We start from the raw sequence: 25,806 nt of genomic DNA, 5'->3' as shown, positions 1-25,806 counted from the left end.
TATACTTACGACTTGTGACTTAGACAATTTTTTCAAATTCACACACACACACACACACACACACACACACATATATATATATATATATATATATATATATATATATATATATATATACTCACTTTATTTTATATAATAGCTGGTGAACTGTACATTAGAGTCACATTCTTATCTATTATAAGTGTTAGATTGACTCATACAAGTCGCTTTAATGCACACCAAGCATTTATCGTGTTCGGTTTCTCATGTGCATGATGCCACAGTGAGTTCCGATTTTCTGATAAAAAGCTTCACTCAACATTTTATTTATTTGTTATGGTTGTTTGTACGACTGTTTGTTTGGGCCTTGATTGGATTCTGTGGCTCCTGATGGTTCTATGGGTTCTTAAGGCACCAGTACTAACTGTGAGGATCATTATACTCAACACTGGCATGATGCTATACTCTAATATTTAAATTTAGTTTCCTACTGTTAGAATATGTTACCCATAGGTGAACATTTACACTATAGGGACAAAAACTGTTGAGGCATATAAATATTTCTTTCCATAACGGCATGCTTTGGTGACTTATGTATGGAAGATCACATACCTCAATCCCATCAAGCACTTTGGGATGAACAACATGTGACCAAACAATTGGCCGTGATGAATGGCTTTCAAAAAGCCCACAAAAAATCTCTCTTGAAGAGGGGAGACACGAACCATATGACAACTATTTATTCTCACAATTATTTAAACAACTAAACCATAAGGACGTTTGTTTTGCTGGCGAATGTAATTTCCTCTGACGGAGCTTGTTTACCTGACGGTTGAATTAGAAGCCAAACTATGGCACAGGTTTTACTTTCCGGACCTGGATTTGACAACTCTGCGCCTACATAGAGAGATTTTAATTTCACACAGTGACATGATAAACCGCATGTGTACCTGATTGCATGGCTCGTGATCAAAGGGTTTGGTAGTGAGCAAAGTATGGCCTTGGGGCCACATACTGCCCACTCCGTTCTTTAGTGCTGCCCGCAGAGCATTTACATTATCTACTACAATTATTTTGCGGTGGATTAATGGCTTGATAGTGTGACCATTTGTATTTTCATATGACCACATTTTCTGTATGGATTTGCCTCAGAAACTATGTATTCATCATTACATCTGGTAGCAAAACCAAACTTTACAGTATGCTGCTGTTTTTGTTTTTTTTGTCGCCTCACAATGTAACCTTGCTCTCCGTGCATGGTGTTTTAACTGCATTGCTTTTCTGGTGGTTTTGCCTGTTGTGTTGTGGCTTTTTTTAAACAGTTGGTAATTCACTTACTTGAGTGCTTGCCATACATATACATTCAGGTCACACTGACATTTTTATTCAAGTGTAATCTCTGTAACAACAGCATTTTTTTCCCTCCACAACACACCAGATATGCGGGCATACTTCTATTACTGTGATAGTCAATATAATTAGCACATAATAATTATAATTACCTTAATCATTGTTTACTCAATGTCAACGTTAACTGAACATAATGAGTTCTAGATAATCATGCCTCCATGCCTTAGTTAAATTTCCATCTCTCTATTTGTGTGTAGCCAACAAAGAGGAGGTGCTACAGAAAGCACGTCCAGTCTCCACTGATGTTGGAAACAGCAATCCTAATTTCTCTGATCTCATGGATGAGTTCATCCAGGAAAGACTTAGAGCAAAAGGAACAGTGGTCAGTACAGAAAAGCGCACACATAAATATCACATTTTTGTTTTTATTCAATGTTAAAACTTTTTTTCCCATGAAAAGTTCATTTGCTTAAATTGACTCTTTTCTCTCTATTGATAGGAGCGCCGTGGCAGCAGCCCATGTAGTTTAGAAGTTCCACAGGACCTGCCGGAGCTACTAGAGGCTAGCCAGAGTCCTGGGTCTCGACCCCCAGATGACCTCAGACCAATTGATGATTCAGGGGTTCCTTCAGAGTGGACGTCTCCTGCCAGTGCCAGTGGCTCAGACGTTGTCAGTTCTGACAGCCAATCTGACTCATTTAATGCTTTCCAATACCCAACTTGCAAGTTTGACAGTGAGTGAAATGTATTTTTCGCCTGCTTTTTACCTCTGCCGATATTTGAAAAATGAATTTGCTGTTGTAAAGCAGCCTCAAAAGTTGTTGCCTCAAAATTGCAGCTTCAAGATGTCTGTACTTGCTAGGTATTAACAAGAATGGTGTTGTGCTCTGGAGATTCATTTAAACATTTCTAACACGGTTTAAAAAAAATTAACGAAGTTAACTAAATTGTATTTACTTGAAAAATAATTTGCATACTTTGCAAAGCCAAATTCAAATACTGCACCATATTAGCTGTACATCTTTAGCACTTCTCAGAACAAAACACCCTGCTTAGTTGCCACTGCGCCTTGCAAACCAACACTGCTGGAGTGTGGTGCTTGTTGGCAGAACTAAATGTACTGTATAGGTAATCATGATTAATGATGAAATTATTTTGTGATTAATTAGTTAAAACATTTAATCGCTTGACTTTTACATAATTTCTATATGTTAATAGGGAATTAATATAAAGAACACAAGAACATCAATGCAAAAGTCCTATCCAACTCACGTCACTCGCAATATCCAATAGTTTTGCCGGATTTATGCTATTTTCATTTTTTTATCAACCAAAATTTCTTTTGAGTTTTGACCCAAGATGTTAGTTTAATATGTGTAAACAATAATCTACCATTCTTTGGCATATTAATGTATACTACTTTTTTAAGATGGTAAGACGACTTCTGTGCTCCTGACTTTTCCTGTCTGTGGGACATTACATGACATCAGTTGTTTCTTAGCTAGAAAAATGCTTACGCTCCACTTTGCCCCTGTCTAGATTTTGCATTCAATTCCGAACCCTGTGGCGGTGGTGATCGAGGAAGCTCATTGGACCAGGACAGTCTGGGCGGTGGTGTTGCGTGTGATGAACATGAAGTAGCAAGTTTGACGACTCTTCATATTGACTCTGAGACCAGTAGCCTTAGCCATACAGTCACTGTCACTGGTTTGTGCATTTAATTATGGCGATTCCTTTAAAATCGATGTATTTGGCGTTTCTATCCGAACTCTTTTATTATTTTACATCGCAAGAATTTTGTATTCTTTATGCCACAATTTCAGCCCATTGCTTCTGAACTAACGCGTGTGTTCTTTGTTTGTTTGTTTATTTTTATTTTTTTATGTCAAGGTTCTGAGAGTGCATCTCCCATGCATTCTCTCGGGGGTTCTCGTTCCCAGACACCTTCCCCAGCGACACTGACAGCAGAGCACATTGCTCGCACACACTCTCATTCACACACACACTTGCAGCTGGATCAAAAACTCCACAACTCAGTGCTGCAGACACCTGATGATCTTGGTAATAATACTAACACACTTGTTAGGAAATGTATTTATTGTTCTACTTTATTTTGCCAAGTTAAAGTCCAATTGACGATTGAGGGGCATGTTGATCACATTCGTAGAAACCACTGAGTTCCCTGGTGAGGACTGTAGCGTAATGGCAGGTGGCTCCCTCACTGGATGGCATGCAGATGTTGCAACAGTAATGTGGCGGAGAATGCTGGGTATCTTGGGAGATGTGAATAGCATCAAAGACCCAGAAATCCACGCTCAGGTGTTTGACTACCTGTGTGAACTGTGGCAAAACCTTGCGAAAGTATGGAAAGAGACACTAAAGTCATTTGACACCTTGAAATGGCTTGACTATTAATTTAGGTTTTAATTATTTTCAGATCAGAGATAATTTGGGCATTTCTCATGACAACCAGTCATCTCCCCCACCTCCTGTTCTGATCCCGCCTCTTAGAATCCTCACACCGTGGCTCTTTAAGGTGAGTAGGTTTAAAAAGTCGCCCTTAATATTCGCTCCAACAACCAGTTGTGTATAGTTTATCAAATCTAATTACCGGCCAAATAGACATTTCAGCTTAATCTGGTCATGTTCGCTTGTAGGTCATGCCTGTTCCCCTTTTTTCGACCTTCATTTTGCACACATCTTTGTGCCTTTTCACCCAGGCCACCATGCTGACTGAGCGTTACAAACAGGGCAAGCTTCATGCCTATAAACTGATCTGCAGGATTATGAAGAGACGGCAAGATGTGTCCCCAAACACAGACTTTGTGGCTCACTTCTACAACATCATGCACCAAGGACTGCTGCACCAAGACCAGGTACCTTAAACATGTTAATTGGCCCCATTTGAAACAAACTTTTTGGATTAACGACCTGCAGAAGCAGCATATTATATATATATATATGTATATATATATATATATATTGTGGAAGATCTATAAAAAAAAAAAAGTGAAAAAAATTACATATCCTGGAAAAGCTTGAGTTTTCCTGGAAAATATATTTTCCCTCTGCTCATCTCTGCCTTGTGGGTGAATGCAAACGGTTTAAACAGACACGTATGTCTGTTTTAGCTGCCTTCAATGAGCAACATTGAGCTCCAGCACTTTTCTGCTTCACCTCTGCTTCTAGCTGGCACAGCGCCCAACGTGATGCTACCAACCAATCAAATTGCATATTCCCTTACAATACTCCTGCTGCCCAATGACTTTTTTGCTGCTTTTTTACTGACATTTCAGACTCAAAGATTTATTTTCCCCAAAGAAGTGACAAAACTAGCAACTTAAAGTTCCAGAGTGTTGCTGTAGCGCTGTATATTGAGTGTACGTTTTTTCTCCCCCTCTCTGTCTCCTCTGTTGAGTGACTGAGAGCTGTTGTGAGCGTGTTGTCACTTTTAGCTGTGCGCTCTGAGATGAAATAAATCCCTAGTTTCAGTAGCGCTGCAGTGGGCAGAAACAAAACTTATGTGAATGAGAAAAAAAACTTAATTGGGAATTCAGCTCTGTTAAAATACTGTAAATGCGCACATAGAGGAGAACTTTACCGACCTTTCATGCCATTGTTAGCTGTTGTTTCACCCCTGGGCTTGTCAACCTGGCTGCGGCAGTGTCAAGGGTGCCAGCGTCTGTTGTGACCTCTCTCCAACCCATGAGCAGCTCATTAATCAACCAACTGTATTCCATTATTTTGCAAAAATAATTTGCAGCTGTGCGCGAGACATTAGTTTTTTTTTGTTTTGTTTTGTCGTCGCCAATTTTGTACGTTATTTGGTAGCAATCTGGTAAAATGCAATATAATACAACTTTGTACATACTTTGTCATAAAGAGATTGTTGTGATAACTTGTCTTGTGGTGTGGCAGATGAAAGAAAGTCCTGGAAAATAATTTCAAGACAAGATTGGGAATATGATGTGACTCCAGCTCTATCCATGTGATTTTTTTATCTCAACTTAGGACATTGTGAATACCATCATCAAGCACTGCAGTCCCAGGTTCTTCAGTATTGGCCTACCTGGAGCCACCATGTTGATTCTCGACTTCATCATTGCAGCTTCTAGAGTCACCTCTTGCTCATCATTAAATGTAATAAGACTGAAACTCACTTACACACAATACAGTTTGATAAGCTAGTGTTGTACATGGGAAGTATCGTAACAAGGTGTCTGCATTTGCACCCAACATCACCCATACCAAGAGAAACAATCTCACAGTGTCATTTATATTTTATATTTCACAGCACCTACTTCAGTATTCTTGCTGATGTTGGGCAGATTCCTCGCATCTCCAAAACCATCACTTTTCAAGCAACCAATAAAATGGCATGTTCATTGAGCAATTAACATTCCATTGTCAAAGACAAAAAGTCATTTTCAACACTTTTTGATTGTTCAATGATTTGTAAAAATAACGGACCAATGTGGATCGTACAGAAACAACATTGACAAAAATTACATGTAGGAGGTTTACGTCTGATGGTGATGATATAATCCATGCAGAATTTGTCTTCCTCCTTTCTAGGCTCCAAGAGTAGAAGCCCAGATCCTTCTTGGATCCCTTGTGTGCTTTCCAAACTTCTATGGGGAGCTTCCCGCCCTTCACCCCACCACTGTTGAGGTGGCGCTTACAAAGTTCCCTGATGTCAAGGTAAACCAAGAGGTCATCAGCGATGCCCTCAATGGTGGTCAACAAAGTAGAATTATCAGAACAAAACTAAGCAGAAACATAACTTTGAAGTCAGTCAAGGTCAGTGCAAACCTTCCACAAAGTTAGCCCTCTCTCCGCTGCTGTCACGCAAATAGATTAATAGTCGTTTTGGTTACAGTTAAAACCCCCCATGGCAGTAAATGATGTTATTGTTTCTGTGGAAATAGGTATTGTCATGCATGGCAGCATCTGAGGCTTGCTTCCGGACTCGGTAGAAATGTTTTGAATCACAAAGCAGCCATTAACTCAGAGGGACAAGAAGTGTTTGTGTATGTAATATTAATATGTCATGAAGATCTTCTTGAAAGCTGTTTTTTTAATTTGCCGTGGTACTTTGAGACATCGTCTGAGCCTGACTAATAACGTGTTTCTCTCATGCTTTGTTTTTCAGGAACACATTATTAAAACTATACTGACCTCTGCCAGGGACGAACCGTCTGCTCCGGCTAGGTAGATACACACGTGCACGTTGCATGCACTTTCCAATGGTAATTGGGTGTTAGCAGGACCTGAAAAAAACAAACCAAGGTGTTTTTCTAAAACACATCAAAAATACATTCATTTCTATAGTTTAAAAAAGTTGAAATTGAATCACATTTTGTCGTCTCACACATATATTGGCAGATATGTTCTGGTTCTGAATGTTAAGATGGAACCAGTCTGTTTTCTTTACATCTATTAGGTGTGTAGCTTTGTGCTGTCTGGGGATCTGGCTATCTGAGGAGCTGGCTCATGGAACTCAACATCCACAAATTAATGATGCTCTTAACGTCGTCTGTGTTACTTTAAAGGTCAGTCGTAATTTGCCTTTTTTCTTTAACCACCAAGTACAAATGTGGTCAGTAAAATTCAAGCCATCTAGTGGAACTACATGATGGCAGGCCAACTTTGACACTAAAAATCGAAGCCTCGTCGATATTATGTCTATTCTGCTTCATTCTATTAAGGCATGGTGCACTTAATTACTCCATAAAGGCTCATGTCTTTCGTAAATTCATGAATATGGATAAGATAAGATAAGATGTCCTTTATTAGTCCCACAATGGGGAAATTTGATGTATTACAGTGTAATACAATGGCGTAACATTGTCATTTTATTAGTACTGTTGAAAACGCTATAAAATGCTAATAATTGGGCCATTTAGTGGGTCCCATGGCTGAGGTTCTGGAGATATACAACTGCACTGCACCACCCATTTTGATCTTGTGGAGAGAAATGAACCCCAATGCTGCACAGTGTAATTTTTGATTTGTTTATGAAATCGAAATGATTTGTCTTGAAATAGTACGTTTTTGTGAAATGATATGTGAAGCCATATTGCACTAGCGGTGTTTTTTTTTTTAATGTTCAAGTAATTGGATTTAAAGTGTGCAAATGGGCTGCATATTGTAATGTATGAAAATCAAAGTGAAGGTCATTGAATTGCACCAAAGCTCTGGCTGCACGTTGAACAGCTGGGTTGTCTGTGGATTTAACATGGCAAGCTGCGTGGAGCCAAGGTATGATGGGAAATGTTTCTGGACAAGATTTTTGGTGTTGGTTGGTGAACCTGCCTCAGTTGCTCTGTAGAGACTAGACCATCTGAGACTAGTCTGTTTCAGGTCACCAGACTGGGAAGCCTGTGCATCAGAGAGACACTGTCCAAATCGCACCCTGTCATCCATAGCCAAGTGGACTCCAACACACAGACACACACACATACCTTTTCCACCTTGGAATCCCTAGCTTGTGTATCGGCAGCCAATAGTATACGCGAGCCAGTGCTGCTGAACACACTTGCATTCACTTACTCCTGGGAGCAAACCCTGGACTGTCAATATGTTTGGTACTCCTTCAGATAGAAGGCCCATCCAGGGGGCATGCTGCAAGCTCTGTTACAAACACACTTAGTCTATCTCACACACACATCTTGTCTACTTTTGCCTTCCCACCATCAGCCAGTCGGCCCGGCCATGGGCTTTGTCACATGCACACACTATCACACACACCCACGCATACACACAAACCTTGAGGTATTGTCATTTTTCCATGCAGTGCCACTTGCTTTATTTCTCATCCGAGTACATCCTTTGATCTGGAGGGATTTTTCTTTCGCGAATGATAATCCTGTTTAGAGCTTCTATGTCATATCTCTTCCTTGTCACTAATAGAAGTTTTCATCACAGTATTTTTTACTTCAGCACTGTTGACCTGATTCCTATTCTTAATTTCAAGTCTTGTCTCACTGACTGATTTGAATACATAATTTAATCATGAATTGAGTAATTAGATAATTATGATGACATGAACCTACATGTTTTCCCAGTATCCAAATAAGAATGTTGCACTCGTGGCATCCGACATTCTTCACCTTTTGATCAGTTACGTGGATCATCTTCAGAAATTTCCCATTGACACGCCAAAGAAGATAGTGGAGGTGAATTGTTTATCATTTACAATGCAAATCTCTAAATGCAATTTGTTCCTCTATCTGCATGGAATCCAAATTGCTCTGATTTTGTTCCGTCCTAGATTTTGATTGCCACGATAACGCACTTGCTTCCGACTACTGAGTCTTCGCCCCATGAGCTGGATAAGAGGGTAACATGAACACACAGACGCAAACACACACACACCAACAGTGTACAATTTACAGTTCTTAACCTTATGAGCATGTGTGCTGCAGCTGGTTGTGTCCCTCCTGTTGTGTCTGTTGGACTGGGTGATGGCTCTCCCTCCAAAGACACTACTTCAACCTGTTCAAACGCGTAGCCCCCCAGATAAGGACCAGCCGCCGAAGACCCTGCTCAGCTGCATTTATAAGGTATGTTTTTGGCTATGTCATGTTACCAAAGTCAGTTATGCATTTTTTTTTTCTTAAAATCCTCTCCAGGTTTTGCATGGCTGTGTGTATGGAGCCCAGTCTTTCAGCACCCCCAAGTATTACCCATTGCAGCTGGCAGATCTGTCAAGTTCAGACTACGATCCGTTTTTGCCATTAGAGAGTCTAAGAGAACCTGAACCGCTGCATAGTCCAGAGTCTGAGCGCTCCAGCAAACTCCAGCCTGTCACTGAAGGTATTTTACAACCTGTTTTTCAGTTGGATGTCCATGTTTTGTCTTTGCTGTCCATGAGTTGATTTCCTGCTCCTTGCTGATGCCAAAGTGTCTCGTTGTTGAGACCTTCTGCACGAACCAACGTAATTCCTCATTATGTATATATATATATATATATACATACACACAAATGCTTTTCACAATGCCTCTGGTTCTTGTTGAGAACAGGGGGCGAGGCGGAATAAGCGTGGCAGACATATGTTCATAATCCTGCGACTTTGCAAACACGAAAACAAAAATGGCACCCTCTATAGATGAGTAAATGCCATGTCTTTAAATGCATTTTTAGGATAAATACTTGTTAGTGCGAAGTTTAATAAAACATTGTTTGGTAAATATGCTAATATGAAATATTTTTAAGTTTATTCATCTTGGGCTGACTTCCCCTTTAATCAATGCCCTCTACATGTGTGTTTCCGGCCATTTTTTTTTTACAGTAATCATGTCTCTTGCTTTATATTTCAAATGACACAAACCTCCACAATAGGATCAGGAACATGGTTTCATTTTGTCTGTGTGTTGAAGTGATGTGCTGACTCACACAGCTTGGACAATTTGACCCACTGTCACCATGGCAGTGCCTATTATGAAAGATTGAAGGGGTGCTTGCGGACATGTTTGTGTGTCTGGGTAAAAGTGTCTAAGGTCTCCTGCTGTGGTCCACCAGGACAAAGCAACTACTCTAATGACTGCAGCAACCCGTGTGACATGCATCCACTATTTTGTCTTCACTTTAATTTGGTTTTTACCCTTGTGTAAGTTTGTGTTTTTTGGATTGGCAAAAGGAATATATCAGCCTTGTGAATCCAAATTGAGCTGTTTATATGGAGCATTTTCATTCCGTTTGGTCTTTTGGATTGATTCTAATCGGAATACATGATTCCATGTAAACCCAGCTAATATCTGGTCAATACATACAGTGCTGTGAAAAAGAGTTTGACCCCTTGCTGATTTCTTTGTTTTTTGCATGTTTATCACTCACAAAGGTTTCATTTGGTCAAACCAATTTTAATATCACACTGAGACAAACCAAGGATATATAGCAGGGGTCTTCAATCCTGTTCCTCGAGGGCCGGTGTTCTGCCCGTTTTCCATCTTTCCCTGCTGCAACACACCTGAACGATCGTCATCTAACTTTTGTAGACCTTGCTGATTATCTGATCATTTGAATCAGCTGCGTTGCAGCTGGGAGAATTGGAAAACCTGCAGGATACCGGGCTCGAGGAACAGGATTGAGGACCCCTGATAAATAGGATGCACTTTCTAAATGATGATTTTATTTACCAAGGGAGGAAAACAATAGAAACCTATCTGGCTCTATGTGAAAAAGTAATTGCCCCCTCAACATAATAGCAAGTTCTGCCACCTTTGGCAGCAATAACTGAAGTCAAACGTTTGCAATAATTGGTGATAATCCTTTCACGCGGCTGTGAAGGGATTTTGGAGCACTCTTCTTTGCAGAATAGTTTCAACACGGCTACATTTGCAGGTTTTCTAGCATGAACTGCCCGTTGAATATCACACCACAGCATCTCAATTGGATTTAAATCTGGACTTTAAAACATCAATTTTGTTCTTGTTGAGCCTATCTGGGTTGGACTTGTTGGCTATTTCATCTCGTTGTTCTGTGTGCATGATCCAAGAGCGCTGAAGTTTGAAGGCACAAACTGATGACCGGACGTTCTCCTTCAGGATCTTCATGTAAACAGCATAATAATTTTTCCGACAATCACAGCAAGTTTTCCTGGTGCTGAAGAAGCAGAGCAGCCTCAGACCTTCACACTGCCACGACCAAGCTTTACTGTTGGCGTCAGCTTGGTTTTATCAGATGCTGGGCCATTTTTACGCCAGATGCAATGGGCTTCACACTCTCCCAAAAGTTACATTTTTGTCTCAACAGTCAGCAGAATATTTTTCCAAAAGTCTCGAGGATCATTTAGATGCTTTTTTGCGAACGTGAGACGAAGCTTTGTGTCCTTTTGTAGCAGCAGTGGTTTTTGCCTGGGAACCCTCCCGTGGATGCCTTTTTTGACCATCGTCTTTCTTGTAGTGGAGTCGTGAACACTGTCTTTAACTGAGGCCAGCGAGGCTTCCAATTCTTTGGATGGTTATCTAGGTTGTTTTTTGACCTACTGGATGAATCGTCGTCCCACTCTTAAAGTAATCTCCGTTGGTCGACCACTCCTGGGAAGGTTTGCCACTGTTTCCAGTTTTCTCCATTTGCGAGTAATGGCTCTGACTGATGTTCGCTGGAGCCCCACAGCCTTGGGAAATGGCTTTGTAAACTTTTTCAGACGGATTGTTTTCGATCAATTTTTTTCTGGAATTTCTTTGGATGGTGTCATGATGCATTTGCTGTTGAGATTTTGTAGCCTACTTCACTTTGCCTAACAGATTCTATTTAAGTGATTTCTCTACTGACTTCTAGAGGCAGTGCTGAAAGCACTGAATAACTTATATTAGCGTAGTCACGTGTAATCCCAGACACAAACCTTCCAGAGAAGCCTCTGAAGATCGGTGGACATCACATTGTAGAAGCTGGAAAAAAATGTGCTAGGCTTTAAGGACTCAAGAGATCTTTCCTGTCCCCACCATCTCCTAATGGAAGTACATCTTGTGCAAGACGTATAGGCTGATTTAATATGAATTTGTTAAGCCCTTGGGAATAAAATATGTGTTTGATCATAATGTGACAATTGTACCCAAGACACAATAAGAGTCGTAAAAAATCTACAAAATACAGTATATATTGTAAGTGTGGAAAACTGACTGGCGCCGCGTGTTGTTGCTTTGAGGCGGCAAAAAGTATGTGAACTACAATTCCCATACTGGATTGTTTAACAGGAGGATCCCCTCTGTCTACTTTGGGGACTATACTCATATTAAAACTCTCAAGCTGCTGCCTTGTTTCAGAAGCTCTGAAAAAAAATAAGAAAATAATCTCAAAGACGTGATGTGCTAGAAAAGAAAATCGTCAAAATACTTTCTGGGACACATAAAGCCTGTCGCAACCATCTCTGATTAAAATGTTCTGTTGGCCAATGGACTTATCACAAACAAACCAAAACACTTTTAATCTTTTGAGGGCGAAACCTCGCTGCTCCAACCACGTCACATGACTCCCATCAATAGTGCGATAATGTCGACAAGACAATTCCTTTTTCCTTCAGTGTAGTAGTATCCAGTGGTATGAGAACTTCGGGTAACACCATAACTCGTTCCAGGTTATCCAGGTGCCATTTTCTGTATGCATTTTCAAAGCTGCATGTGTGATGGGAACATTCGGTCCTTTCAGCACCGCCTCTGGTGGTCAACAGGGCGGAAATAGGACCTTGTGTGAATGTAAATGTGCCACACTCTGTGTGTGCGCGTGCCTGCGTGCATGAGTTTGTAATTATGTTAATTAGGCAAGATACTCTGGCAGCACACGGTGTGATGGCATTGGCTTCTTATCGGCATGGGGCAGACTATGTATTGATCCGTTCCGCATCTGCACCCCTTTCTTGGTTTTGCTTTACTTCCTTTTGCTTATTTTTATGATGTACACAAAACAATGATTTATTTTGTTTTTTTGGCATATTGTGTGTTATGATTTGTTGTTTATGAAGCACAGCGTTCTGTCAGTCAACACCAAAAATTAAAAAAAAAAAAAAAACAATGTTAACTTTTTTCAAATCCTTCACACACCTTCAGGTCTGATCCTTACTTGTCTTACGTTTCGTTTTTCTGTTTTTGTCCTCTCTCCATAGTCCGTAGTCGTATCCAACAGGGTCTGGTTTCCATTGCAGCCAGAACTGTTATCACCCACCTTGTCAACCATCTTGGGCATTACCCAATGTCTGGAGGGCCTGCTACTCTCTCCAGCCAGGTACAGTTAACCAGCTAGGATTTCATTCCCGACATTATTTTCCACAATGAGAAAGGCGGGGAAAAGTCGTGATGACTCCATGACTGACAGGGCCGCTTCAAAAAGTTCAATATTTTCAAATTGCAGCACATTGAGTGTTGGATCGTGCTGGGACATTCATCGATATTCTCAATTCACAGTATTTGCCAGAATTATTTATTCATATTTTTTTTCGATTGAAGTAGTTTAAAGGGTGTACCTAGCTGCCCTGCACCGTTGCACTAACAATATGGCTGCATACAGTGGAGCAATTTTCAAAAGCACAGTCAGTCTTCCCAACCTACTGATTTAGTTGCTAGAGGCAATCGGTCTGAACAAATTTATACGTTACAGAAACAGGGATTTATTGACATGTTGGAAACTCTTGACCGGAGGTTTTTACTTCCAAGCTGAAAAAATATTTGCTCAGGTGGTCCTAGACTCACCTACAACTCTAAATGAGAAAAAAAGGTTAGAGAGCTGGAATGGCTGCCATGTTTCATTTGCCATCTTGCCAGCCCTTGTGCTAGGTGATTAAGTCACTTGTATGTGACAATTGCATGTGTTTGTACTCTACTGAAACTGTGTAAATTAGTAGGGCGCCCATAGTCAGCTGCGATAGTCTCCGGCGCATCTGCAACCCTTGAGAGTATGAGTTGTATAGAAACTGGATGGATGGAAATGAGTTACTGATTATTTATGTATGTATTTTGTGGCGTACTATTTGTATTTTTCATTTGTAGGTTTGTGAGAACCAGGACAACCCATACTGCGAAAGTCTAGATCTTGGACCCGAACTCTTCCACTCACCAAATCTACAGTTCCTGTCATTAAATGGCTCTACACTGCTCTCAGTGCTTCAGGTAATTTTTTCAAATGAATTTCTTGATGCCAAATCTACTCACACAGCACTCCTCGTAAAGTTCACCTGGGTGTGGTGAGCCTCTCTAAAGTGTTCTATTACTCAATGCCAGTGCTGCAATAAAGGATAATAAGTACAATGTTCCCAAGCATTTTTTTCCTATTATGTATTTCAGATTCGGTCAGAGTCTGGTGTACCAGGAGGTGGAATGACAGCTGGTTTGTCCTCTGCTCCTGCTTGTGTGCGTGTTGTTATTCGGGATGTAGCCGGAAAGCACTCCTGGGACTCTGCTGTCCTCTACGGGCCTCCACCATGCTCGCCAAGCAGCCCTGCGCACACAATTTTGACAAGCACACAATCCCCGCACAGTACTGTGAATCTCCATTTACGCACCACAACCAAAAGGATCACAGAGGAGCGGAAAGAAGGCAGTCAAGTAAACCAGCATGAAGAGTCAGAGGAGGGAGGAAGTGTAATAGAGGGTCAGAGTCTCGAGGAAGTGATGGATGAGGGCAGAGAGGGGAGCAATGTTGCTGAAGAAGAAATTGGGCGACTACAAAGAGGTCGGGGAGAAGAGGAAGAGGAGAAGCAGGTGGAAGGGAGCAAGGGCCTCAGCGTGGGTGGGGAGGCAAACGGGGCAGAGGTGGGCTTTGAGCAGCTTCTGGCTCCTCCATTGGCAAAACGGATGTGTCGGGAGGTGGTTCCAGCATGGGACACATTGAGGGATGGAGATGACGCTCTGGATGAAATGCTGCAATACCTTGGATACTCAAGTCCTGAGTGTCTACAGAGAGCAGGTACACATAAACACTTGTGCATTTAGCAAACATGGGATAACACATCGAAATGCAAGTTAAAATGCGGAGCTAATCTTTACTCATTGTCCTCGCAGGAATGCCACTCAATATCCCAGTCCCTCCTCCGGCTTGTGTTTCTGAGAAGCAGGAGAATGATGTGATCAATGCAATCTTGAAGCAAAGTGCCGCTGAGCGAGAGTTTGTCCTTCATGTGCGTCAATGTCATACAATTCTGAAAACAATTGGGGGTTGTCGCGTTAGTTCTTAAAAATTATTTGTAAGGTGGCAAAACGGACTATAATGAGAAAACAATATTCTGTGACTGTCAAACGTCCACCCATCCATCCGTCCATCCTTCTACCTCTTATCCGGGGGGCAGGGAAGCTCAGAAACGCAGCACTCCCTCTCCCCAGCCACTTGGTCCAGCTCCTCCGGGGGAATCCAGAGGCGCTCCCAGTTTTAGCCGGTAGAAATAGTCTCTCCAACATGTCCTGATGTAGGTCATGCCCGGAGCCTTCGCTCGGTCGGACATGCCCGGAACACCTCACCAGGGAAGCGTCCAGGTGGCTTTCTAATTAGATGCCCGAGCTACCTCGTCTGGCTCCTTTTGATGCGAAGGAAGGGGCTGTCAAGCATTCTTTTTAAAATTCCAAATTCTTTCAACAGCTATGTCATAGGTTATAAATAAATAAAAAAATTATTTATTTATTTTTAATTTTATTTTTTAATCGTGTAGCCATTTTGATTTAACAGAATTTCCTGGACCCATTTTTGTGGTGACCAAACGCATTCCCATGACCTCTTATTGTTTGGCAGCGTTTGTAGGAACAGAAAGCCAGACTCTTCGCCGTATTCCACATTTTCCTTGTCAACTGGAATTATTTCTGTTTCAGAGAGGTGAGGAGTTAAACATGAGAGCAATGGAACAGGGTGAACCAGAGATTCAGACACCCCAGTCAGCTTTCTACTACTGCAGGCTGCTAATCAACATACTAGGACTCAACTCCTGGGAGAAGAGGTGAGATATCTGGAAGCCACATACAGGACTCTATGTTGAAAAGACCTGCATCTTACGGCAAGCAAACAATTAGGAAAATTAAACTAGGAGAGTTTACCTTTTGGCCACTTGCTGAATGTAGAGTGCAATCGTAGTATATGCAATACAGTACAGCATAGAAGAAATACTTTTTTATTTCTCTTAGTTCTACCCTTGCTAAATTTACATCAGTCTAAAAATTGAAATTCAAAAATGTGTCCTGTCCTAATTAGACACCATTATTTTTTTCCCCCTCTCATTCAAGCGGCACATCAATTTTCCTTCACTGTGACTCCGGGCTTAACTACACCATGTTAAAGTATCAGTATAAATGTGTCTGGCCCGCTAATGGATGCTCATTGCTCTTTATCCAGAGAATTACACCGTCTGCATTCAGCCAACACAATAGACTTCTTCACGCGTAGTGTGTGTGTGTGCGTGTGTGTGGGGGTGTGCGTGCGTGTGTGTGAGTGAGTGAGTGTTGTAATAAGCCTAGGAGGCCATTGATCAAAATCAACCCCATCTGGAGCTAGAATAAAAGATGGTGCTTGAGGATGAGAATAGTGAGGGTGAAAAGCAAACCTGAAAACAGGATGCATAAAGCACATGGAAATGTAACAAAAGACAGAAATGGAGCTAAAATAAGCGAGAAGCTTTAAAAAAAATGTACGTACAGTAAGTTCATCCAACAATAAATGTCTGATGTTATGTTACCTCTTCATCTCTCACCATGTATTTATATATGACATTACATGCTGGGCGTGAGATACTGACAGTCTTCCCTCTCTATTCTGAGCTGTTTCTCTTTTTATGTTTTTCTCAATAATCCAAAGTGTAAATGGAGTCCTTGAGGGCAGAGAATGAGGCCATTACCACATATCAGTTTAATAAAGAGCAAATTGCTGGCTCTTTGCTTTCTCTCTATCTCTTGTGTTTCCTTTTTCTCACTCTCTCTAGAATGAATGATGTGTCATTATAAGTCCATTTCAAGCGTCATCTGTTTATGTCCTAGTTTGAGATCAGTGCTACTAGAATTGGTGGCTGGTCCTTGGAGGACATTTTAAACGAACCCTAGATCTATCAGGTTACATAAAAAGGCTTTTGTCTTGAATGAAAATAAAGCCTGTCTTTTTACATTTCGTTCTGAAAGTGGAGATGACACTAGTTGGCTATGAACTAGAGGAGTAGTTGCTATTGATAGCATAATGTAACAGGGCCGTACAATTTTGTGTGCGCTGCGGTTGTCTGGTGTTGTCACTTAAATAGTTGTTTTCGACCCAATACTTGCTGGTTCAATTTAAGTTTGACTGTACTCCTCTCTTGCTGCAATGGAATAAGTTAATGCGTCAATAAATTTCACTATGGATGTTTATGCGGTGTAACTTAAAAAGGGAAGGAAGCCCAACATTCAGAACTTTATATTTTAAATAAACTTGTATTCTCTATCAGCTACTGTTTACTTAAAGGGACACTTGATTGACGTTTATCTTGGCATTTATATAATAGGTTTGCATGTAAAAATGACATCAGTACTAAACACATGCATGGCGTCGCAGATTAAGAAGAGTTTTACAATACTTGTCAGACAGTGAAGCGTTGAAGAGCATTACTAGATTTGTTCTCAAGCCATTTCAACACTTTAAAATTATTAATCATGTATAAAAGTAATACAAACAACAATTCCGATGACGCTGGGGCATAAAATCTAAATAAAAACAGAATAAAATGATTTGCAAATCCTTGATTAACTTTTTTTGGTTGTTGCAAATTTTCTCTCATTTTAAATGAGATCTGAGCCCTTTAGGGATGCGCCAGTCTTTTGTGCCTCTTATCCCAGCCATTTTGCCACTTCTGTCGACTGAAAATGACATCACAGTAGCTCAGGGCTCATGTAACGACCAATCACGGCTCACCTGTTTTCTGAAGCTGAGCCATGATTGGTCATTACCTGACCCCTGAGCAACTGTGATGTCATTTTCAGTCAAAAATGTTGGGGTTGACTTCCCCTTTAAAGACTATTTGCTTTTTGTCGCTTGGTCGCTAACAAGCCTCCAGTCAGAGTTGTGACACATTTGAGCCAGGCCTCCAGGCCTATATGTTTTTCTACTACAACGGTTGATTTGTTTTTGCCGCTTGTTTTTTCACAGGAGTAAATTTCATTTATTGCGGAAGAATGAGAAACTATTGAGAGAGCTGAAAAATCTGGACTCACGGCAGTGGTGAGATGACAGGCACCTCTGGTTTTCTGCGTAGTCAGCTTTGTTTTCAATGTTTTTTCCCATTTAATATGTTTGTTCTCTTTTGTTTTGCTCTAGTCGAGAGACACATAAAATAGCAGTTTTTTATGTAGCTGAAGGACAAGAAGACAAACACTCCATACTGACCAACACTGCAGGAAGCCAGGCATATGAAGACTTTGTTTCTGGCCTGGGTTGGGAGGTATGAAAAAAATATACTTCTGCATTTCCATCAAGAATTAATAGACTTCACTTAAAAACCCCGACATCCAGTTGAACACCACATCACCACCAAAACAATTATACACTTGCCTTTTACTAAAACTGTATTTACACTGCATTTCAAGTGAACAATATCAAATTCATCTGTGTTGACAGCAGAGACTGACATTTGTTCCTGGAATCCCGGATTCCCATGGGATGGGAGTCAATTTACCTTTAATCACGGGTTTGGAACCAGACAGGATAAAAAAAAATTCACATGAGCAGATGAGAGCGGCATTATTTAGTTGTATCTGGCTTGGGCTCCATGCAGCAGCATTTGCACGAGTGCATGTTTTAATGCTCTTGGGGGAGTGAAATAAAGCAAAGGTGCTTCAACATGTAAATTGTCCGTCCATCAAGCTGCGTGCCTATGGCAGTAGACTGTGTGACGCACGCCAAAGTAAAGTGTTCCTCCCTCTCTCTCGCTTGCTCTCAATCTCCAATTGTTGCATTGTAGCCCAAAACCTTTACAATAATTGTATGATGTTTAGGCGCTTTCTGTTGTAATTATACATGACAATTTAGTTGCTGTGAGATTGAACCTAAATTCCCCGCCCCATCTCCATATAATATACACAGTACTGCATTTTCATTCCTTTAAATCATAATGTGGATATTATTTTTAGTTGGCCTTGAATTGTAGAAAAACATGACAGTTCTTGAGGTGTACCATTGGTTTTATTTCCCTCTTGTAGTCATCTCTTGAATAGACTCAACTGTAAATATCTAATCTTCAATTGTAGTTTGACTGTGATGCCTGAAAAATCACAATTATATATATATTTTTACAATTTTACCATTTGGTATCTACTGTAAGAATGTTCGGGATAAAGTGCCGATCATAGGCTACCCGTCACAGTTGGCAGAGTATTCTCAAATTTTTGAACCACTTTTCCAGTTGAAATTGGGTCACTCTGTCGACGTAATCATTCTGGGGTATCTTCATCCACCATTCCAAGGTAATATATTTTTTGTGCATTGCATTGCAAGTCATATTTACCTAGCATGGTTTCGTTTGAATGCTAATTAAGATATTGGCTTTTGTGTTTTCATTGAGTTAAGCTTGTATCCAAAATTGAAGCAATACATTTCCAAGTGGTTCATTAATTTTAGCAGACACAAATCTTAGTCATGCAGGAAACAGACATCATCTGCAAAAAGTCCAATGATGTTTTTTTTCTTCACCAATCCCCCCCCCCCCCCCACACACACACACACTCGGGGCTCAGTTAAGATTGTGAACAGAAGATTGCAGTTCATAGCCTAACAATGTCTGATAGTAAGGCTTTACTCGAAGATGTGGGCTTTGCCTCGACTACCAAGCCTTGTTTGGGAAGAGGGCTGTCAATTACTCATTTTTTCGTCCCTTCAGTTGACTGTACATTGACAAAGCACATGCGACACACGGCTAATATGCCATTAGTTTGACCATGTTTAATTATTTCCAAACAGTCCATTTACAACCTGATTCCGGACTGATGATCCATTTTCATGTTTTTTTTGGCTTTATGCTGCCTCCTCACATATCACTGCCACTTGAGCGCAATAATTGTAAATTTCACTTGAACATGCAGCGTAAATGAGGCTTTAGTTTCGATGTTCAACCTTTAATTGTCCAACATAACAGCAAAATTTTACAGTTTACTGTGCAATGTCGGTGGTTTGTTGAAATGTTTCTTCCTTAGGTCGACCTCACCACTCACTGTGGTTTCATGGGAGGGCTCCAGAGGAACCGCAGTACAGGCCAGACCACACCTTATTACGCAACCTCTACAACAGAGGTCATCTACCATGTCTCAACTCGAATGCCCCATGACCAGGACCACAATCTCACAAAGAAGGTAACAAACACTCATCTCTTACTCTTTATTCGGGACATAGATGTATGTATGGGCATCAAATTACCTCCAAACCACGGCGAGAGCCATATCTGCAAATGGAGAACACATAGGGTAGTGGTGAACATTTCCAAGACACACTATATATATATATATATATATATATATATATATATATATTATATATATATATAGTTATTTATTTTCTAGATTTAATTATTTATTTTGTCTCATAAATGTGACAGTTTCATTTTTCAATCAATTTCCAGGGACTTGGCGATGCTTCAGATTTTTAGATTTTTTTCTTTTGTCGCTGTGGAGAGGTTTAGACAAGAAGTGCAAGCATAAAACAACATTGCTGCAGAAATCATGCAATGTTAGTCCCAACTTTAGTCCTGACACAAGATATGTTTTCGATGTGGTTCACCATGATTTCACGCCAAATATGAGATCAGCTGTCATCATGACAATGGCAGAGATACTGTTCTCCTCACGAAGTCCATGTTGACTATCCAAAGGGATGTGTGACCTAAATGTGGGGGTTATTCTATTTGTTTAAAACCCCTCTCTTTTTTGATTCGTTTGATTGAAGATCTATCCCTATGTAACACACCTCCTTTCTAAATGACACAAATGGGTTACATGGAAACAGGCACACAAATCTGTTTGGATCATTTTAGCTTAAACTCTGCATTTTTCGATTTTTTTTTTTATTTATTTCAATGAAGTCTTGTGTGCGGTGTTGAATTAGCATCACAGCAGGCAGCTTTAGTATCTTTGGGATGGTGTATGTGTTTGTGTGCACACCTGTCATCCCCCAGGCAGTGGGCACTCTGCACAGGGCCATAATGTCCCCTTAATCAGATCAAACTTCCTGCTTGTCGGCCTATCATGTCGCTGCAGGCTTCTGATTGGATTATCAGTGGCTGGAGCAGCACCATCCATTTCCCTGATCAGCTGATGGCTCTGTTAAACACACATACTCATGGACGCACGCATGTGTACGCACACACAGTCAGCTTTGAGAGGCTCTGGCTCAGCCGTGACATAAATGAGGAGAAGCACAAAAAATGTATGGCAGGTTGAAGTACAGCATATACTTAAACATTGAAGGGAATGTGTGTTTTTAACAGCACCGTTGAAGAAGAAAGTTTGTTTTTACTAAAAATAAAATCAAGACAACCTTTTTGACTGAACATAATTTTAATTAAAAGTAATTTTTATGGATTTCACGTGACTTTGTTTTGAAAGGGCTATGTCAGTGGACACCATATTGAGACAGTAAAAAAATAAAACAAATGTAGTCATTTGGACTTGACTTGACAAATAGATTTAAATAAAATTTAAAAAGGCAATATTTTTTACTTGACATATTTACAAACAACAAACTCATTAAATGCCAGTCATTTGTAGCATAGCGAAGCCCCTGAGTGCCAGCCATATTTGAGGATTTTGACCTGTCTTCTATGGCCCACAGGGTATTGTCTTCTATAGCTGTAATGACATGGAATTAGAATTAGAATTAGAAATCCCTACCTACCAAAAGAGACATTAGACTCTTATTTCATCAGAAAAAAACCCAGATTTTTACCATTTGTCATCCTTTAATAATCCGAAGAATAAGTAAAGGCAAGTTTAACTGAAAATCCTGTTTCTGGGGTTAAAAAAATAAATATCAAGTGTTTTGTAAAGTTATGTCTTTCACTTACAACTTCAACTTTGACACAAATATGTTTTGCTTCTATCTCATTTTAAATATATACAAACAATACTTTTCTTTTAAAAAAAAACACCCAAAAAATCTGAAAAAGCTATTCTTTATGACAATGTATTTTTTAGTACATATTGACAAAAACACACGCACACACACAACCAGCCATTCTGTAAACTTGCTTTTTTCCTGTCTGTACTCTGTCTTTCCAGAGCTTCACTCCATTTTCTTGTCCACTCTCCATTTTCTCACATTCACTCAATCACCCTCAGGGCCAAACACACACACACACACCCCCACACGCGCACCCCCACACACACGCATACCCAAGGATTCTAAAGCCTTGAATGTATGATGGATACACACAATCTAGCGTACTAACGACGTTCATATATGCTTGGCATTGAATAAGTTCATACTAACAAAGTAAATGTGTTTTGTTTTGTTCAAATTGCGGAGCAGAATGAATCTTTCTTATTAATCTTTCTGTCTCGACATGTCCATATTATTCCTCCCCTCTATCTCTCCATCCAGCTGAGACACCTGGGTAATGACGAGGTCCACATCATTTGGTCGGAACATTCCAGAGACTATCGGCGAGGAATCATCCCCACGGAGTTTGGTGACGTGCTAATCGTCATTTACCCCATGAAAAACCACATGTATTCCATCCATATCCTCAAAAAACCTGAGGTACTTGCAATGTCTTTGTTGCATTTTAATTTTTTTCAAATGGAGTGAAATAACCAAATTAACCGTGATGTTTTTTAACTGAAGATTTTTTGTCTTCAAATTGTAAATAATTTTTCAGCAGCCAGGGGATAGTTTTGCATTCAACTGGTGACTGAAAAAAGACAATAATAGTCACTCATGTACAGTATAGTTTTAGTTCGCCTCTATTCCCATTAGACAATTTTTTTTTGGTTGTTTTGTTTTTTACATGGCTTATGCAGAAAAATCACTTGAAACGTTGCAATGCTCCGAATCTGACATGATAGAGAATACATTCATGGAGAGGGATTAAGGTATTGAATTGGTAAACCTTGTAATTGGAAAACATGGAATTAAAAAATATAAATTAATACTGTGCACATAGTGAAACCAAATGGCTCAGTTGATATCAATTATATGAAGACCAATTTAGTTGCTTCTAAAATATAAGCATGTTATTACATTTCCAACATAGAATTCGAATTAGGTACACAATAATTTTGAATTATACAATTGCATGATTTTAATTGCCACTTTTGCTCACGTATGGACTTAAAAGCAATTTTATTGTAGTGCAGTTCCAAACTGTTTCTTTTCGTAAACGTGCATGGTCATATCAGACAACACAGACATGCCCCAAGATTGTCTGACAATCCTTGGAGATGCTGCTCTGCTTTTTGTTTTAGGCTAAAGCACAGACATTAATACCGCAGCACTGATAGTGTAACTCTATTTTAAACAAGACTTAACACAATAAAAGTATTTTCTTCTGTATGACATACTGTAGATACCGCAGCACTAATAACATAACCATCTTCTGTTTCATTCATCCTTCAAGCAAAATATTGAATTATCGTGAATCTGAAAGCAAGTTAGATACAATATTTTCTGTGTTGTTGTCCTGAAAGCTCTGTTAGTCTGTCATGGAGCAAATGGGCTGGAGACCTGGTCTTAAAATTGATTCAATAAAAACAATTTTTAAAAAAATAGATATATATTCTCTTGGGTGGATTCCTTAAGCACAATATCAAATTGAATCTGGAAAGCAGCACAGCCTCAATTGATTAGTACATCATGAAAACAACATGAACATCATTATGTTTTTTTAGGACTGTCCGAGCGGATTCTTTCTCAAACATCAATGAACTGTTTATTAACGTATTTATGTTTTACCAATGGAATCGAATGTTACTGTCAATTGCATGTGTCACAACAGATTTTGTGACTGCAGGTCCCATTTTTTGGTCCACTGTTTGATGGAGCCATTGTGGACATGAAGATTTTGCCAACAATGGTCAGAGCCACAGCTATCAATGCAAGTCGAGCGCTGAAATCACTCATTCCTCTCTACCAGAACTTGTATCCTTTTAAACACCTGCTCAGAATTGGAAGGATTGGACGTTGAACTGTAAGTCACTAAACCGCCCAACGACCCCAAAACACACGCACACACACTTTTTGTGTCATACGTCATTAAGCATGTCCATGCGCCAATGAAGAAATATTTAGCATTTCAAAAATATTGGGCCAGTGGCTCGTTGCACAGTTCATTTTCGACCTGTGTGTTTAAAATAGCCGCATGGGACGAAAATTGTTTTAACGTCCTTAGAATATAACAGTTTTGTCAGAGAGTAAATGATCTCAGGGTTGATGAAACTAATTATGAAGCAGCTGTATTCTTTCATTGTCATCTAGATTATTTATTTTGTAACACAAGAAAGAGTAATACTAACTTAAAGTAAAATTATTGGTTGAATACATGAACAAACAACTGAACATTGTTCCCGAAATGCTTCAGACATTTAACTCGAGGTGGGAGAAAATTCAGAATCACATAAAGGATGCAAGGAGTAAATTAACTTGCCCAAGAAGAAAATGTCGCTTGTCCCTTTAGTTGATGTATTGTGTGTATTTGTCCTAAATTGTGCAAGAGACTGAAAGACAGGTGTGCATTCAGCCTGCTTGTATGATCATAAGTGATGGCAGTTTCATCAATTGTTATCGATTTACTTTTTCCTCACAGTTTCAAAATGAGCCAGTCTGCTCTTCTACTCGTGCTCGCAAATAGACATGCGGTCATACTCTCATCAAAAAAAGTCAAGTGCAGGGCTCCACTCCTACATACGTTGACTCCTAAGTATGTTAATATTTCGGAAAATGCCGTAATGCATCAATAATTGTATTAGGACAATGTACCGAAAGCACAGTTTGCTCAATATGCCCCATCCATTTGAAATTGTCTGCTGTTTTCTGTTTTCGTCGTTTTGAGATGTTTAGTGAATCTGCAAGTTATAGTGGCTTATCTTAAACCAACGAAGAGGAGGGTTATCTTTGTATCTACTTTATTTCACGAGTGTACTGCTTCGCAGGGAATTAAATCAGTGTAAATGTGTCATCTTTTGAGAATTAGATACTTGAAAGCTCAGTCATCGTGACTCGAGAGTATGTTTTTCTTTCGAGTGAACTGAAAACACATGAAGGTAAAGGTGTCATCCAAGGATGTGGGAAAAGTCAGCGGAAAGAATAGAGATTGGGGGAAGTTTCCAAGAATCCTTTTTGCTTCGCGTCTGACTACCGAGACGTAGTCAAGTGATAGTGCGTCTCAGTTTGGGGATTTGGCTCGTGGCTGACACCGCTATTGAGATGTGTGTGCGCGTGAGCGAAGGGATATGTCGCTTCTTTCACACACCTACGTCTCACGATTGTGTACGTGTGACATGTTTGTGGGAGGCCTGCATGCACATCCATTCATACGATGTGTATGAGCGTGTTACACACTGGTTTAGAGATGTTTGTGTGTCTGCTGGTGTCCTGGTGAGTATTGATTGGTGGCTGCAGCAGGTCGATGCTTCTGACAGCCTGAATTACAGTAATCAGTCATTATTGACTCTCACTCTCTCTACTGCACACACGTCTTTCTTCCTCAATGTCTCCAGAGCTGTCACTTTCTTGCATTTTCTCACTCTGCCGACCACACTTTTGTGCGTGTCAACCTCTCATCTTTTTCTGCACATTTTGTCCCCTTCATTGTCATTTCTCATTCCGAGATGATAAATGCCCCCTCTCTTTGGACTTGAAAGGACTTTCTTGGAAGTGGACTCAAAAGATGAGCCTTGGTGGTCAAACGTATTTTGACTTCAACACGAGAGACCTTGAACCAAAACAGATTTTAGAAAGCTGACTGATCAGTTGTAGTCTGACGTCATGATCATTTTGATTGGCATTTAGTAACAGCTGGAGTTAAATCGCTCCCTGTTTTTTGTCTTCTCTGCTTTCCC

The 25,806-nt window shown here is 40.1% G+C and overlaps 1 protein-coding gene across 7 annotated transcripts in view; it reads left to right on the top strand.

Moving 5' to 3' along the window:
• ralgapa1 (Ral GTPase activating protein catalytic subunit alpha 1) overlaps window positions 1-25,806 on the top strand; it is a 73,010-nt gene that overhangs the window by 24,706 nt on the left and 22,498 nt on the right. For all 7 annotated transcript variants that reach the window (XM_088298407.1, XM_088298324.1, XM_088298577.1 and 4 more), the window contains 25 exons: window positions 1,587-1,711; window positions 1,829-2,063; window positions 2,869-3,036; window positions 3,220-3,390; window positions 3,497-3,690; window positions 3,767-3,865; window positions 4,050-4,205; window positions 5,341-5,469; window positions 5,905-6,030; window positions 6,482-6,540; window positions 6,773-6,881; window positions 8,397-8,507; window positions 8,603-8,671; window positions 8,757-8,894; window positions 8,964-9,147; window positions 12,936-13,054; window positions 13,816-13,935; window positions 14,110-14,731; window positions 14,827-14,942; window positions 15,625-15,749; window positions 17,915-17,986; window positions 18,083-18,206; window positions 19,954-20,109; window positions 22,352-22,510; window positions 23,760-23,887. In XM_088298407.1, the coding sequence (XP_088154533.1) occupies window positions 1,587-1,711; window positions 1,829-2,063; window positions 2,869-3,036; window positions 3,220-3,390; window positions 3,497-3,690; window positions 3,767-3,865; window positions 4,050-4,205; window positions 5,341-5,469; window positions 5,905-6,030; window positions 6,482-6,540; window positions 6,773-6,881; window positions 8,397-8,507; window positions 8,603-8,671; window positions 8,757-8,894; window positions 8,964-9,147; window positions 12,936-13,054; window positions 13,816-13,935; window positions 14,110-14,731; window positions 14,827-14,942; window positions 15,625-15,749; window positions 17,915-17,986; window positions 18,083-18,206; window positions 19,954-20,109; window positions 22,352-22,510; window positions 23,760-23,887 (3,814 nt within the window). The remainder of the gene's footprint in view (window positions 1-1,586; window positions 1,712-1,828; window positions 2,064-2,868; window positions 3,037-3,219; window positions 3,391-3,496; window positions 3,691-3,766; window positions 3,866-4,049; window positions 4,206-5,340; window positions 5,470-5,904; window positions 6,031-6,481; window positions 6,541-6,772; window positions 6,882-8,396; window positions 8,508-8,602; window positions 8,672-8,756; window positions 8,895-8,963; window positions 9,148-12,935; window positions 13,055-13,815; window positions 13,936-14,109; window positions 14,732-14,826; window positions 14,943-15,624; window positions 15,750-17,914; window positions 17,987-18,082; window positions 18,207-19,953; window positions 20,110-22,351; window positions 22,511-23,759; window positions 23,888-25,806) is intronic.

The sequence above is a fragment of the Idiotropiscis lumnitzeri genome, chromosome 1, assembly GCF_059441095.1.
Source record: "Idiotropiscis lumnitzeri isolate Australia: NSW breed Sydney's pygmy pipehorse chromosome 1, RoL_Ilum_1.0, whole genome shotgun sequence".
Lineage (NCBI taxonomy): Eukaryota > Metazoa > Chordata > Actinopteri > Syngnathiformes > Syngnathidae > Idiotropiscis > Idiotropiscis lumnitzeri.
The sequence above is the reverse complement of the archived record's forward strand: the minus strand, read 5'-3'. Positions and strand labels throughout refer to the sequence as shown.